Genomic DNA, 15646 nt, shown 5'->3' on the forward strand with positions numbered 1-15646 from the left:
ACTCTATTCATGCACTCGGGATGAGACATGGAAAAGTGTTTTTTTTTTCCCTGATCCTTTTGTTCTCGTGAGCCATCCTGTCTGTCTGTTAGAGAAACAGACCACAAATAAAGCTCACGCCATCATTCGACTAATCGTGTTAAGTACGTCATTATGTAACGTCCGCCAAATCAAACACACAAGCGCTTTCATGTCATTATGATTAACCGAATCAAAAGCCGAAAATAACCCGGCGTCTCTTTTTAACTTCTTCTCAGTACCGGTAGCTCTGTCCGTAATTCACACTGCTTGATGTCAACATCGTTTAAATGTACCTCTAATATGTACTTCAAAGGTTGCACTCGGGTTCTACCTGAAACATTTTCATGTTTCCAATGCTGAACCTGGATAGCAACTGTAACCGAGCATGGGCGGGGCTTAGGATCAGTTCATTAGCTATGTATTAGCTGTTCACACCTTCTCATTCTCACCTTCATGACTGTTGTGCTAAATGTGTTGAAATCGTCTGCATGACAAAGAAAACACAAAGAAGTGTATTGGGATCAAGAGAATCTAATCCGCTGTTTGGGCCGCATCCAATCTGGTCCACCTGATCCCTCTCAGCGTGTGGTCAAAAGTTTTGGCACTGTCCTAAGTAGGTTAATGCTATTCAGCACGCTGATATCGGCACACAGGTCACATAGTGACTTTAAATGCTGGATTTGCAGCGTTTTGAAATACGAATATGAACAAATATGAAATACGAGCACGCCATGTGGTTTCGACAGTCGTGTCTGACTCCATAGACGATGATCCCAGAGGGAGCTGCAATTCACTCCCATTACTTGCAACACAAAAGCTGAATGTCAATACCACTTCCAAAATGGGCCAATCAATAAAAGGCTTGAGTAAATGAACTCCCGAGCTTTCTTGCTTTCCTAGCCGTACGTATGCGCGTGTGTGTATGTGTGTGTGTGTGTGTGTGAGCTGGAAGATGCTGGTGTGACAGACAGTGTGTTAATCTCTCACGCTGTCCCAGGATTACATGTGATGATGGGGGGAGGAGAGTCGCAGCTGTGAACCATGCAGAGAAAGCCACTTTGAGATTCTGTAGACAAAAGCGCCACACGCTGCATTAAAACGCAGGACCTTCCCATAATGCCGTGCATAATGGCGCTATTATCATCGTGTGCCAGATTAATCGGACCCGACTGTACATGATGGGGAGGGGAATCATAACGAGCGGCGTGTAGATTCCAGCACTGACTCTTTCACCAGTTTTCACGTAAATGTGCGTAATTTTGATGACTCGTCACTAACGTACGTCAACAATGAACAGCGAGAGTAAAGTATTAATTGAGTCAATATCCTTTCTATAGTTACAATGTACACAGGGGTTTGTATGATGGACACACGGAAAAACTGATTAAAAATGTCTGCAATTGTTTATATGGTCACATGGTAAAGAGACAGAAGGAGTCTCCAGTGTCAGCGCTTTGTAACAGTCAGAGGTAAAGCTTTTGCGTATGTTTTACGACATGGGAAAATCTTTGCTATTAAATCTTATGCTTAGCGCTGTCATTGGTAATGCAACAAGTTATCTGTAAGGAGATGTTTTTATGGAACATTGTGGAAGGAGTCTCCAGTGTCACTGACAGGTAACATTTACATTTTTTGGTTTGCTATGCTTTGTGGTTTTCTCTCTAACATCACAAGCTGCATTTTTTTGTCTTATAAACTTCAAGAAATCAAAAAAAGCAGAGCTGGTGAGAGGAAATACGGGAAAAGGAACCATTTATCGCTGCTGTAACGTAGGGACTAACTTGTCTCGTCGACGTTCCAAAACATTACACGAATAAAACCTATGATGTGCCGCTCTTCATTTACTAACAAATTGTAATCGTTGGTAAATTGCTGGAGTATAAGAGGAATAAAACCCTTCGGAATGTCGTGGGAAGACAATCAAGCTCAGGGTGGTAACAGTAACTCATCAGGCGGTCGTTGATTATTTTCCTGTAGCCGCACATCCCAAAGTATTTTATTCCTTTGGTCATGAACTGAATAAACAGTCAATGCAGTTGTGTTTGTTCACATTTTAACGACAATTAATACGTGTTAACTTACGTTAGGGTCTAAACATTACTTATGGTTTATTAATGCTGAGGTTTGTTGTAAAAAATGTTAGTTAAGAAAACCTTCAATAACTTTCAGTAACCAATTTATCCTGGTTAGATATTCTATATTTCATACAATCTTTTCTCAAAATGATTTGGACACAAACGAACATTTTATTCAGTGATTGTGAAAAAGTAAACAGTAAAATCTAAATCCCTCTCTCCTCCAGCGTTCATCAGTCATAATTTATTCACGACGCCCGGCCTCCTCTCAAGTCCGATACCTCCTTTCAATATAATTACACCCTTGGGGCTGAATCAATAGCCCTCCGAGGGTGTGTTTGGAGATTTGGGCTCTGGTCACTACTCTGAGTGCCCTTGCTAGAATTCCTATACACCTTCAGAGCCCCTGCACCAATATATGGATATACAGACACTTGCACATCTGTCCCTCTGGCAACAGACGTATGCAATTACTGGCTTTGCCACGGGTCCTCCCTGCTCTCCCATCCCCCCTCTCTGCATCGCTCCCACCCTCCGCCTCTCTTCTACCTCATAACCACAACGTGTCAAGGTTACGAGAATAGGCTGAGGCTGATATGCATATTAAAACACTCTGCAATGCTTGCAGCTTATTTATGGTCTAATACGTGGTCAAATTTTTAAAAAAATATAATTTAATTTTTTATACATTACTTTTTTTCTATATTTTTTCTCCTGTGTATTCATTCTTGTTTTGCTGCCAAATTGGGTTTGATTAAATTTTTGTTGACGGGCACATGGACATATGCATAATATATTTTTCCCCTCTTTTCTTTTCTCTCTTTTTTTAAAACTTACTTAAAATTTAAAAATATATATTTTAATTTCTTTTCTTAAAATTGTTTCCCGTAAAAGATATAAAAATTAACCTAAATATTAAACTAATGCAACAGAGGAGATATGGGTCTTTTTTTTTTTTAATATATTATATAATATTAATATTAGGGACAGCTGACACGATAAATAAAAAATAAATAAAAATCAAATCAAAACAAAATAAACATAACCTGAGTGTCAAATTGCTGGTGCACTTCAGCATCGATCTGAAAGAGCATGTAACAGGATGTCACATTGTATTTGACGGAAACACGTCTTCCATACGGTTCAGGTCACAACGCATTTAACGTGTATTTAACGCTAGTCACTATGAAGTGTATCGCTCTGTGTTTAATAGTGATAGTAGACTAGTGCATCGTCCATCATTCAAAATGAATTAAGATTCATCTAATTTTAGTATTAATCTTTCATTAAGCAGCAGAAAGTAATCTTACTGACTATAAATTAGACTGACAGAAAGTAATACACAATATGGAGATATTAATATTCAGCTGATCAGCAGGCCGCAGGATGGAGAGAGATCATTTCAAGGTCGGATAGGACGCGGTGCTGATCTCAGCACAGCTCTGAGCTCTTCACCCTGTTCATCTACCTCTCTGCACCATCCCACCATTCTTCCTCTTGCAGTATATCACATGTTCATGATTACAACTGCAATACGAATATTACAGAAGCAGATCACAGGTTCACTGTGCTTTCTTTTAATAGAGCGCAAGGCATATCGCAATCTGAGTGTGTCGCAAAAAAAATCGCAATATTCTATTCTTCCAGCTCTTCTCTTTCTCTCTCCTTTCAGTTCAGTTCGATTCAACAATGCTTTATTGACACGAACACTAGATTACAGGATTATTACCGGCGAAAGCAAAGACCACAGGTAAACAGAAGGTTAATAAAAGGTTAATAACAGGTTATTAATAAACTTCTTGTTCCAAAACAGCAAATAGCAAAAGATAACAAAGAATAAAACCTGTTTCACTGGTTCTCTCTCTTCCTTTCTCTCTCTCTCTCTCTCTTTCTCTCTCTCTCACCCAGTCTCTGTCCTTTATTCTTAAGCTCAAATATTCTTCATTGGCATGAATTTTAGTTACTAATTGTTAGTAACATTTAATATTTGCCAAAGCATTAATGACGAAAACAAAAAATAACATTTGTTTAAAAAAGCTATTTTTTAATGTCAGCATAAAAATCATCCTGGCCAGCAGTTTTCCTACAAAGTGTGAAAACACCATTACTACTTTTTCTGGGATCAATAACCTTCTTTCTCTCCCTCTCTCTCTTTTCCTTTCTCTCTGAACCCCTTTCCATCTCCGCATCTCTGCATCTCTCTCTCTTCTTCTTCTTTCTCTCTGAACCCCTTTCCATCTCTGCATCTCTCTCTCTTCTTCTTCTTTCTCTCTGAACCCCTCTCCATTTCTGCATCTCTCTCTCTCTCTCTCTCTTCTTCCTCACTATCTTCCTCCATCACGTTCTTTCCATCAGCATCTTCCATTTCGGTCTCGCTCTCTATCTATCTATGCTCCCTCTCTTTGTTTGCGCTCCCTTTCTCCATCCCTCTATCCCCCAGCTGTTCCTGTGGCGCGATGGAGATGGAGGCAGGCGCCTCACACACTGACTTCATTGTGTGTGTGTGTGTGTGTGTGGTGCAGGACGGAGGGTGGAGGGTGGGGGGTGAAGCTGCGGCTCAACAGCCGATTGATTTTACAAGGGGGGGGAAATGGAGGGATGGCAGGAGGGAGAGCGCAGCAAGGAGGTGGCAGGAGAAATCCCTGCAGTTAGCACCCCTGCCTACAAGTCTGCTTCGATCGGCTGTTATCTGTCTTTTCGTCTCTCTTTCATTCTCTTTCTCGCTTTTTCCCTTCAGAATACTTTCATTATTCCCTTATTCCTATCCCCTCCCCCCTTACTTACACACACACACACACACACAGATCTGGCACTCTCCACTGGATGCCTAGCTGGTTTGGATGATGACAAATTGCACATGCTAGTTCACACACACACACGAACACGCAGAGTGTGAATTCCCTGACACTGTGTGTGAATCTCACATGCACACACACTTACCCGTGCCACTTATTAACTCACACGCTAAGCTGGTGCCTCAAACAGCCCTGATTAACATGCTAATCTATGAGCCCTTTTTATAAATAATTTAACTGACAGCCCATCAACAGTTAGCAATAAACGTTGTGGATGCTGCTACCAAGTGACGAGAAAGACAGGCAGGCAAGTCATAATCCTCATTTTGTTTTAGTATAATTAGAGATCTGATAGGGAGCTGATACTGAGTACAGGTATCGGGTTTGACATATTTTTCCAGTATAGTGTAATACAGTACAGTACATTACAATATAGTGTGCCAACGGCTTTTAGGTTCAGAAAATTAGCTACGACTATCGGTTGTAACATACTGTCACAGTACAGTACAATACAACATAGTATACCATAGCAACAAAAGTAGGGATCTGATACTTAGCATCGATATCCGATCTGACATAAGGGCCTTTCGCACCGCGGGAACCTTTTCATAGTACCTGAACTAATTGTGGAACTACCCACTTTTTGGCGTTTTCGCACCTCCGGAACTGGGTGCGATTTTAGTCCCGGACTGCCTTTTTTGAGAACCAAATTATCTCCTACTCCGGATCAGGGTCTAACCAGCACAACAGGTACTATCTGTGACGTAAGTAGACGTTGATTGGCCAAACGCGTACGAAAACGCCCTCACCCGCCATGATTTAAAACGCCGTGTAAACATACTGTAGTGTCAACTTATTTCGCAAGTATGGAGAACAGCGATAGATGGACGCGAGACGCAACAAAAACACAGCTCCGATCAAAGCGTCGTCCATCCTCCGGTCGTTTACGTTGTTCGTCTTTGTTTCCGTTGTTGAACGCCGCCCACAAATGACGTCGCTGTCGACCGGCTTACGTCACTTCCTAGTTTGCACAAAATCGCCCAGTACTTTAGTACTGTAAATTTAGTTCTGGAACTAAAGCGGTGCGAAAGGCCCTATCCTGTCACAGTATAGTACTGTATATCTAGGGATGTAGGGATCTGATACTATCGGATTTGACATATTTTCACAGTATAGTGTAATACAGTATAATACAGCATAGCTAGGCATGTAGGGATCTAATACTGAGTATCAGCATCAGAATGGATTTGTATACCTGTGGATAGGTTTGGATAGTGTACCCATGGATGTAGGGATTTGTCATATTTTCCCAGTACAGTAATAATAATACAGTACAGTACAGTATAGTATAGAGAGACATGTAGGGATCTGATACTGAGTATCAGCATCAGAATGGATTTGTATACCTGTGGATAGGTTTGGATAGTGTACCCATGGATGCAGGGATTTGATACTGAGTATCAGTATCTGATTTGTCATATTTTCCCAGTATAGTATAATACAGTACACTACAGTATAGTGTAGATAAGGATGTAGGGATCTGATACTGAATATTCATATCTGATTTGACTTATTTCCCCAGTATAGTATAGCATAGTATAGTATATTATAATGTAGTATAATGTAGTTAGGAATGTATAGATCTGGTACAGAGTATTGGTATCTGATTTGACAGATTTCCCCAGTACAGTATAATATAGTATAATGTAGTATAATATATTTAGGAATGTAAAGATCTGATACTGAGTATTGGTATCCAGGTTGACATATTTTCCCCAGTATAGTACACTACAATATAGTGTAGTGTAATCTAGCACAGTATATTATAATACAGTATAGTATATCTGTGGATATAGGAATCCGATACTGATTATAAGAAAGGAAATCAGAAAGGATTTGACATATTTTCCCAGTATATTATATTATAGCATTGTATAGTATAGCTATGGTTGTAGGGATCTGAGACTCGTATCCAATTTGACATATATTCCCTGTATAATATAGTACAGTGTAGCAAAGTATAGTCTAGTACAGTATAGTACAGTATCGTAAAATATAATAGTAGTAGTATATTTAGAGATGAAGGTTCTGATACCGTCACTATCCAATTTGACATATTTTCCTAGTATAGTGTAATACAGTACAGTACAGTACAGTAGTACAGTATAGTATTGCTAGGGATGATGGGAGCTGATACTGAGTACCAGTATCCAATCTGACATATTTTCCCAGGACAGCACAGTACAGTATAGTATAGTCAGGGATGTCAGCCATGACTAAGCAGCGTACAGAACATGAGTGTTAAGAATGTGTATGAGTGTATGAGTGTGTGAGTGTGTGAGAGAGAGAGACTCACTGGGGCAGCTGAGTGCCTCCTTGGCCGTGATGCTCTTGTTGCAGGCCGAGCAGAGCGTGGTGGCCGACACGGTCAGAGAGGTGAAGAGATGGCCGTTGCTGTAGCGCGCCTCTCTTTCGCGCGCTTCCTTCTCCCGCTCCTTCATGCGCTCCTTCTCTTTGTTCTGCACACACACAGAGGAACATACACTGGTAAGATGATCTGTAAGTGTACTCTTGTTTTGAAAAGTGCTGGTCCTACAGAACCTTAGCTATTGTTACCGTATTAGTGTAGTTAATACAGTTCATATTAACATATTCATATTACGCTTTATTTTTATATGACCTTCATTATTTTAAGGATTGCTCCCTAGATACTTTGAGAACAAAACAATTATGTAATTATCTAATATATCCAAAAAAAACAAATGGAAACAGTAAAGTATGGAGTTGTGCAAGCATGTTTTTACAATACACTGGCCAGAGAAGTCTGGTCCAGATGGGAATGTCATGTTCCAGCTGTTCCTGCCATGGGGTTCACTTTGTCCTGCACTTCTATTTGACCATACTGACACACACACCACTCTGAGTACTCGGCTCCATGCTGGGAGGGGAAGCGATTTTTCAGGCTTTTATGGTGAGAAATTTTTTCTTTTTTTCCAGCAAACATGGAAACCTAGGAATTAGCTGCAAGATACAAACACAATCTCCCTATGGCTAACAGCACACTGACAGCTAGCAGTAGCGAGACACCTAAATATATAAATACCACCTAAATTTTAGGTCGCTAGTCAGGAAATCAGCAATATTTTCGGTGATCCAACACTAGTTATATTTCTGACAGATATTCAAGATCGATGGAAAAAGTGCAGGAAGACACACATTGACTAATTTTAGCCGTCATGACATGGAAGGACTAAGGGTCCTGCAGGAAACCTTCACACACATCAGGTTTTTAACCTCAGGACCCCAGCAGAGATATAAACTGTCTGGTTTTCTTGAGCTATTGGCTTTTTTAAATAGCAGATAACCATGAAGCCTGGTACAAGAACCATCCATCATGTCCTGCTAGAGCTTAGTGTGTCCACGAAGATGTCCGAATTTTCCCCAGTTGCTTGCCACGCCCATTTTACTCTTAACTAGGTGCTTTGTTGTGTCATGTAGGCTCGGTGTTTGACTTTAGCATATGTTCTTTGGAGATGACATTCGGCTAGTTCCCACAAAAACACAATGTAACTGCGGTGCAAATGGACATCCCGAGGAGACTTTGGAGAATCACGCAACGTAGCCATGCTTGTGATTGGTTATTACAAACAACAGTTCCCAAGCTGATGCATTCCAAGATGGACGACTTTGAAGACTTTGACTTTGAAGATGGATGACTTTCTTCCTACAAAAAAGTTCGTTTCTGTTATTACTTACGCTACTGCAGCTCCAGAACATTTGTTCTCTCACCTCTCTAATTAGAAAAACAAGTAGAACCCGATGCCAACAGTGTCAACAGGGATGGCTTCGCCGCCAATAATTCCTTCTTGTTATTAATTTGTATGCCTCAACTACCCATAAAACAAACAGGAAGTACACAATAAATTTTTCTATTCATTTTCGCCACTGTCTTGTGTGTTTTTTTATACCATGATACCGTGCAGCTGTGATATTTTTAGACTATGTAATCATACTGTGAAAATTTCAAACCATAACAGCCCTACTCCCAGAGCACCAATTATAATTACAGCATTTAGCAAGACAGGGAAGTCCGTCTCAGTGGGAAATACAAAAACCGTTGACACAATAGTGTTGCGAGGGAAGTTAAAACAAATCTAGAACCTAAATCTCCTTCAGTCTTAATATACAACCTATTAAACATATAATCTGCTTTATCTCCAGTTCACATCTTTATCCTCAGTAGCCCTCTGCGATTCTGAGCGCTAAACACTGCGTACAAAATCTGTCATCATGCTGGTCATTAAAGCGAACTTAGTGTATCATCGGCATGTTTTGTACCGTCTCTCTTAAAATAAAAGCAAAAGTAAATTATTATATGGGGATTTCCTGGTTTACATCGCAACAACTGAAAGATGGAGATTTACAGTAAATGTTTAGTGTTGTTAAGTTGGTCAGCACCATTTGCAGCAAAGCCTAGGTCATGAGCTGGACCTGTGTGAAAAATGCTGGAGGAAGTCACAGTTCCTCCTCTGACTTCTGCATCAGCTGTGCTTTTTTAGTTCTCTGCATGAACTCATTAACAGATATCCAACCACAGGATGCAATTATTACGAGGTCATAAGATATATTTAGCCGAGTAATTTAATTGCCTACATACACAAAGTGATCCAGAAGTGGTGCGCTCTTATTGCTGAGTGAAACTCCAGTGCATTGCAGTGCTAGATGCTCAAACGTTGCATGCAAATAAATGAAACGCCATGATTGTGCAGCTGAGCCGTTTATATTTGCAAGAGGTCTCACTGCTTGCTCTGTTCATTTGCATCGTCATGGTCGCAGATAGTATCTTGCGAAGGAAGTATATCGAATGAAGTTCCTCTAAGGGCGGGGGGAGGGGTGGGTTACTAGGAAAACAAGAAGAGGGGGGAGAAGTTATTGAGAAAAGGGAGATATTGCAGTTTCTGCATTTATTGTGCAAAAAAAAAAAAAAACACTCCATCCACAAAGGTCCAGGGCTCTACAGTCTGAAAGATTTGTGTCATACAACAAGTCTTATAACACAAAATTGACTATATTTTTGTAGGGACAATAAAGCATAACATTATATTATATATTATATATTATATTATATTATATTGTTATATATTATAATGAAATGATCAACCACAGGTTGGTGTGTATGTCAATAACAGTATGTCCTGAAGTGCTCTATTTCGCTTCTACCACAGCAATTACAATTTGTCGAGGAGTTACATTAATGTTGTGGAGTGTCTGCACAACAAGTTAGTTCCTTGTTTTTGCACAATAGCAGCTATAAACAGTCGCTCCCTCTTCAGCCTCTCTTTTTTCTCTCTCTTGAAGTTAAGAAGACAAAAACGCAGTTTGTCATTTTACAGAGAAACCGAAAAACGTGAACTCTTCTGTCTCCTCTGAAGACTTTCTCATGGTGGAAAACCTCCAGAAATGTTAAATAAACATCTAATCACCATTCAACTTAAACATCAGTGTTAGTTGTAACTACAGAAACAGTAACATATTCAAACAAGCACTTTAATATGATTTAATGTGATTTATCTTGCAGCCGGAACTACTGTCAGAACCATCAACCAATCAGAATCAGCGCTCTGGTGTAAACACTTCTTGGCGTTTTTGAAAAGCCAGACCTTCTCTGATAGGAAAGCCATCTGTTATAGAGGTCTATATAGAACATTCAGGGGTTCTCGACAAGAGGGACAAGCCAAAGGAAACTTATGGGGTCCAGAGTTAAATTTTTTTAGCATATGTTGTTGCAATACATTTTCACTAGTGCTACTGTGTTTAAAACATATCCCTACACCCCTGAACAATATTAAGTAAAATGTTAAAATGTTATTAATTTTTCATAACTGCTGTTATAAAAATTTTCTTAACTAAAATCAAGAGCCCTTGTTTCTACAGTGTACACTACACTAAATCACTGCCACATGCTTTCCCTCAGTTCCCTGGGCTGGAATGGGTGTGCCCTTATGCTCTGAATGACACTTAATTAAAGGGGACATGATTAACATCAGCACAAATGCACTGAAAATAACTCAGGAGGCCAAAAACTCTCCGCTGGAATGCAATAAAAACTGGTGTCTCACCCTTAAATCAGTAACCAGAGACTTTACATGGCATTCATTCAGCTCTGGCATTCTGGGTACACTCCAGAGGCATCACATACACAACAGATCGTAATGAAGATCTTATTAAGCTTAATGAATAACTAGTTTTATTATTATTAAGAGATGAAGAGAAGTAAGACAATACGATGTAAAATATCACAATGTTTAGTCTAGCTGAGGTTTTGCTAACAAACAACATATCAGTGAAGCCCTATTATAAATATTTTTTCAGAACATGTCTGATTGTTATGGTGATGTTTTCTGTGAGGAGACGTTTATTAAACATGCTCTAATCTCCAGTGACGGCTCTTTTCAGAGGTTTTCCACCACAGGAAAGTCTTCAGGACAAAGGAGTTGCACTTTGCAGTTTCTCTGTAACATAGCAAGTCTTATTAACTTCACGAGAGAGGAAAAGAGACAGCAACTAAAGAAAAAAAACCTGTAATCTTTGGTAAATCACTGTAAAACTTCAAGATCTAGGAAAATAATCAACTTTGAGGTGGTAACAGTAACACTGCTTCACGTCAGGCTGCATCACATCACCTACTGATTATTTTCCCATAACAGCACACCCTGAGTGTTTTATTCCTTATATATTCACCATTTAACAAGGTTCAAGGCCAAAAACCGGTACAAAAATAGATTTTAGTATCCAATCTGTAACTTGCGATTGAATCATTTATGGTTTTATTAAAGCACTGACCTCAACAAAGTGTGTCATGATGTTAATATATCATGATATTGGTATAATGTCATATCACTCTGCCTTAATGGTTTAGCCTTTGGAGCAAGGCTCTTAACCCACAACTGCTTAGTTTTATGCTTGTACTGCATAAAAACCCTTTGCATAAAAGCAGTTTCCAGATTAATATCTCTAACGAAAGATGGCGTGAAGATAATCAGATTATATCTTTACATTGCACCATCTGCCCATGGTATTTCACTTTTTGATGCTCAGTCTGGCTGGTAAACCTAACCACTTCACATTAATCTTGATACAGATAGCGTTGCCCCAAAACACTATGGTCTCCAAAGGCTGTGGTTCTTAACTGTTTTGTAGCCAGGGATCTGTTTAACTGTAAAATAAAGCTTTCTTTTCCTGAACTTTCCACCAATAGAACACATTAGGTCTAAGTTGACTTTGGTGCTTGGACCCCTAAATATAATAATTTTGATAATGTGGGTTATAATTTCCACCACAGTAGCAAAATCAATAGAATTCACATAGCCCACTTTGAGAACCACTTCCCTAAGCGGATAACCATTTGTGGCTTTCCTTTTATCCCTCACTTTATCCCTCTGTCTCAGGTGCAGCAGATGAGCACATCTGGCTCTGAGCACTACACTACTGTCACCACTCTAATCCCCTTTAATGCCAGTCTGCCATCAAAATCCCCTGCAGGATTTGCCTGTCGCACTTCCGAACTTGTTCTACATCTACATTTAGGCAAGATAATTATCTTTAGAATTGCCACAGGAACTAGCCACAGCGTTTAGCCTGTATGAATCAAATGCTGGTGTGTGAAGTACTTTAGGCGACACAGCAATCAAAACAAACAATCTGAGAGCATCTAAGCGAGGTGGTCTAAATCCGCTTCCAAGTGATCTCCAGCAATGTGACCCTACGTTAACACAGTAGTGAGCAACAAGTCACTTGTGTCGCTTGTAGTTGGTCTCTTGTGGCCATGGCCTGTCCTGTTGAAAAAAGGCAGCAGCTAAAATGTAAATACTTCTAACGCTAACTAGTTAAACATAATAAATAATGCACTAATCTATGTGACAATTGGTTGTTTTTGATCTACATGTTACATGCTTGGATTTGTACTAGATTTGTAGGCAGATTCGCAAAGCTAGCTAAACGAACCTGCTACGTACACTCACGTACAAGAGGCACCAACAATAACAAAGAAGGCCACTTCCTTCCAAGCATTATTTTTCTCTGTAATTTCTCTAGAGACATTTAACGAGAGGTCGTATATGACAGGATAACATGAACCACGGTTATAAATTTTCCTTCCATTTTTGAGCGTAAATGGGAAGTAACTGCAGGTAGAAACTAAACTCCTGGAGTGGGGAACTGGAGCAAAGTTGGACCACAAGTGCCATAAGATTGGTTTGAGGAATAATTTATGCCAATTGTTAGGATTTGTTGCTTTATTGTGTCATACCTAATTTGCAATAAACTCAGAAAATTTAAATGCTGCTTTGCCACTTGGGACTTTCGCTGAAATCGAAATGCACGTATGTAGACATTTAAATGTTGCATTGTCACTTGCCAGTGTGAACATAGGTTGAGAAAGCAATTCGAACCGACTGCAGGAAGTGAACTGAACAGAGCAACGAACAATAAGAAAATAATAAATGCAATGGATGCAATACACAAAATGTTTTAAACTAGCATCACAGACTCTCCATTCCCCAAGCTTGGGAATTTTCTGTCATTTCTATGTGAACTCACCAAGAGTTTGTTTACCTTTTCATTATACTAGCATGTGGTTTTCGGATCTCACTCTGCTTACTGTAACCGCATTCCCATTTTTCAGGACTTTTTTGAAATACCTCTAGTTGTCACTGGTTGAATTTTACCTTTAGAACCTCTGACTGCTGGACCTACAACAGATTTACAATGCAAAGTCGCTCTTTGACATATGATCGCGAGTCAGGAAGTAGCAAAGAGCTCGTCGAAATGAAGTCTGCAACTAACAACAGGATCATTCATTCTATCTCAGCACTGCAGGTATTCAGGGTAGTGTACAAGAGCCAGTGTCCAGCAATCCAGCAATCCCCAGTCTGTCTTCAGGTTGGGGAAAAAAAAAACACAAAACAAAGAAAGCGTTGCTTTAGGAAAATAAAGCGCTGAAAGCCCCGAGGATAACCTCTGATGGATGAGGATAACCTCTGATAGACTGAAAAAAGCAGGGGCATTAGTACCAGTGGGGGTTTTGGTGTGGAGGGCAGAAAGATGAAGAAAGAACCAAACAAAAGAGTGCTGGGGGAATGAAAGGAAAAAAGCCCTCAAGAGCAAGCAGGATAGAAAGAGCAGGTATCTTGATTTCAGACAAAGACGAGACAAAGAAAGGAAGAGCAGGAGGCGGAGAGCGTTAGTGCGACTTGAGGTTTTGTCCCTCAACACTACCTCTCGAGTGCTAATTAAAAACCCAGACAAAGCGCTCTTTTGTGAGAAGAGTCAATGAGCGACTCCTTAACGAGAGATGAAGTGTCCTTGTAGACCTTTACAGGGACCTTTACTATAGGAGTGCATGGAAATATGTACACTGGTGCAATGCAGGGGTTTTCAGCTGCATGCTGGGAAAAGATTAAAGCCACATTTTCGTGTTCCTGTGCTCTAGAATGAGTTAGATTGAGTTAGCCAATCAGGCGTGTTAGAGCAGGAATGGCATCGTAACAATATGTCAACAAGACTATAGACTATAAACACTGGAACTACTGACAGTGCTGCACTTTCTGACCAATCAGAATCAACTGAACTCAACAGCAATGTTGGTATTCAATAACCCAAAGCCGTTAAAGGGGCTATAGCAAGAACAGACAAGAGAGCGAACACTGGTGTCTGGTTGTGTATTTGGAGAAAACGCGTTCTTTAAGCGTTCCCACACTCCGGGGTAAGCAGATGGCGGCTAACTTACACTTTCGCTAACATGGAAGTGGCTTCGTGACATAAATCAGCTAACGAGCAACCCCGCTAATCCCTCTGGGAGTGGCTGGAGTGCCAATTAAAACTCCCAGGAGGGCGCCTATGACTACACACACAGAGAGATCGAACCAGAATCAACCACCCACACACACCCACACACACCCACCTGTTCAACTTCACAAAGCAAATGAGACAGAGTCAACATGGCAATAAAACCAAAACGCTCTCAGCGTGATTGTTCAGCTGTGCTTTCGAACTCAGATGCAAATGAGAGCACTCTGAAATAAAAGTAATGACTATCCAAGGCAAATGCTAATCCTTTATTATGATCCGCTCTGGTGTAATACAGCTACAATTGTGGATAAATCTGTCCACCTTACATTTTAGATGGAAAACAAGCAGAGTAAAACATATCTTCTTTTTCTAAGTTGATTAAAATCTGCCTTAATAATCTAAGCACCAGAATACAGAACCTGATGAAACCCAAGGCAATGCTGCTCTGTGGGAAGAAGTGATGAGTGATGTTGAAAGACGAGTGAGTGAAGTCACTTCCTCATTCGTCAGGTTCTTTAGTCAGACACAAGCTTTTTAGTCAGAATCCCAGACTCAGTGGCAGACACAAAATAGGCCCACTGACCCAGAAACCAACCAGCAATGTACACACAGCATTCCCGAGTGGCTTAATAAAGCACTAAACCTACATTCCTGTCTACTCACACACTACGATATCTACTAACGACGAAGAACTATGTTTATTTCATCATACAAACATGTACAGCTAATATTATTTAATAATACATGACCCAAAACTGCGACAAGACAGGAAACTGAAATCAGAATATTCTGTTCACACTACTTTTTTATATTGAATATGTTGCATTTTTAGTGGAGTTTTTATACTAAGAACTTACGGTACTTTTGTCCATTTTTTAGCCTTTCGTAATTAATTCCAGCAATTAT

At 40.0% G+C, this 15646-nt stretch overlaps 1 protein-coding gene across 2 annotated transcripts in view; it reads right to left on the reverse strand.

Annotated features, from left to right (window-relative positions):
- arhgef2 (rho/rac guanine nucleotide exchange factor (GEF) 2) overlaps window positions 1-15646 on the reverse strand; it is a 72635-nt gene that overhangs the window by 17946 nt on the left and 39043 nt on the right. For both annotated transcript variants that reach the window (XM_053227706.1, XM_034314789.2), the window contains one exon: window positions 7248-7410. In XM_053227706.1, the coding sequence (XP_053083681.1) occupies window positions 7248-7410 (163 nt within the window). The remainder of the gene's footprint in view (window positions 1-7247; window positions 7411-15646) is intronic.

This window comes from Pangasianodon hypophthalmus, chromosome 21 (genome assembly GCF_027358585.1).
Source record: "Pangasianodon hypophthalmus isolate fPanHyp1 chromosome 21, fPanHyp1.pri, whole genome shotgun sequence".
NCBI classification, from domain to species: domain Eukaryota; kingdom Metazoa; phylum Chordata; class Actinopteri; order Siluriformes; family Pangasiidae; genus Pangasianodon; species Pangasianodon hypophthalmus.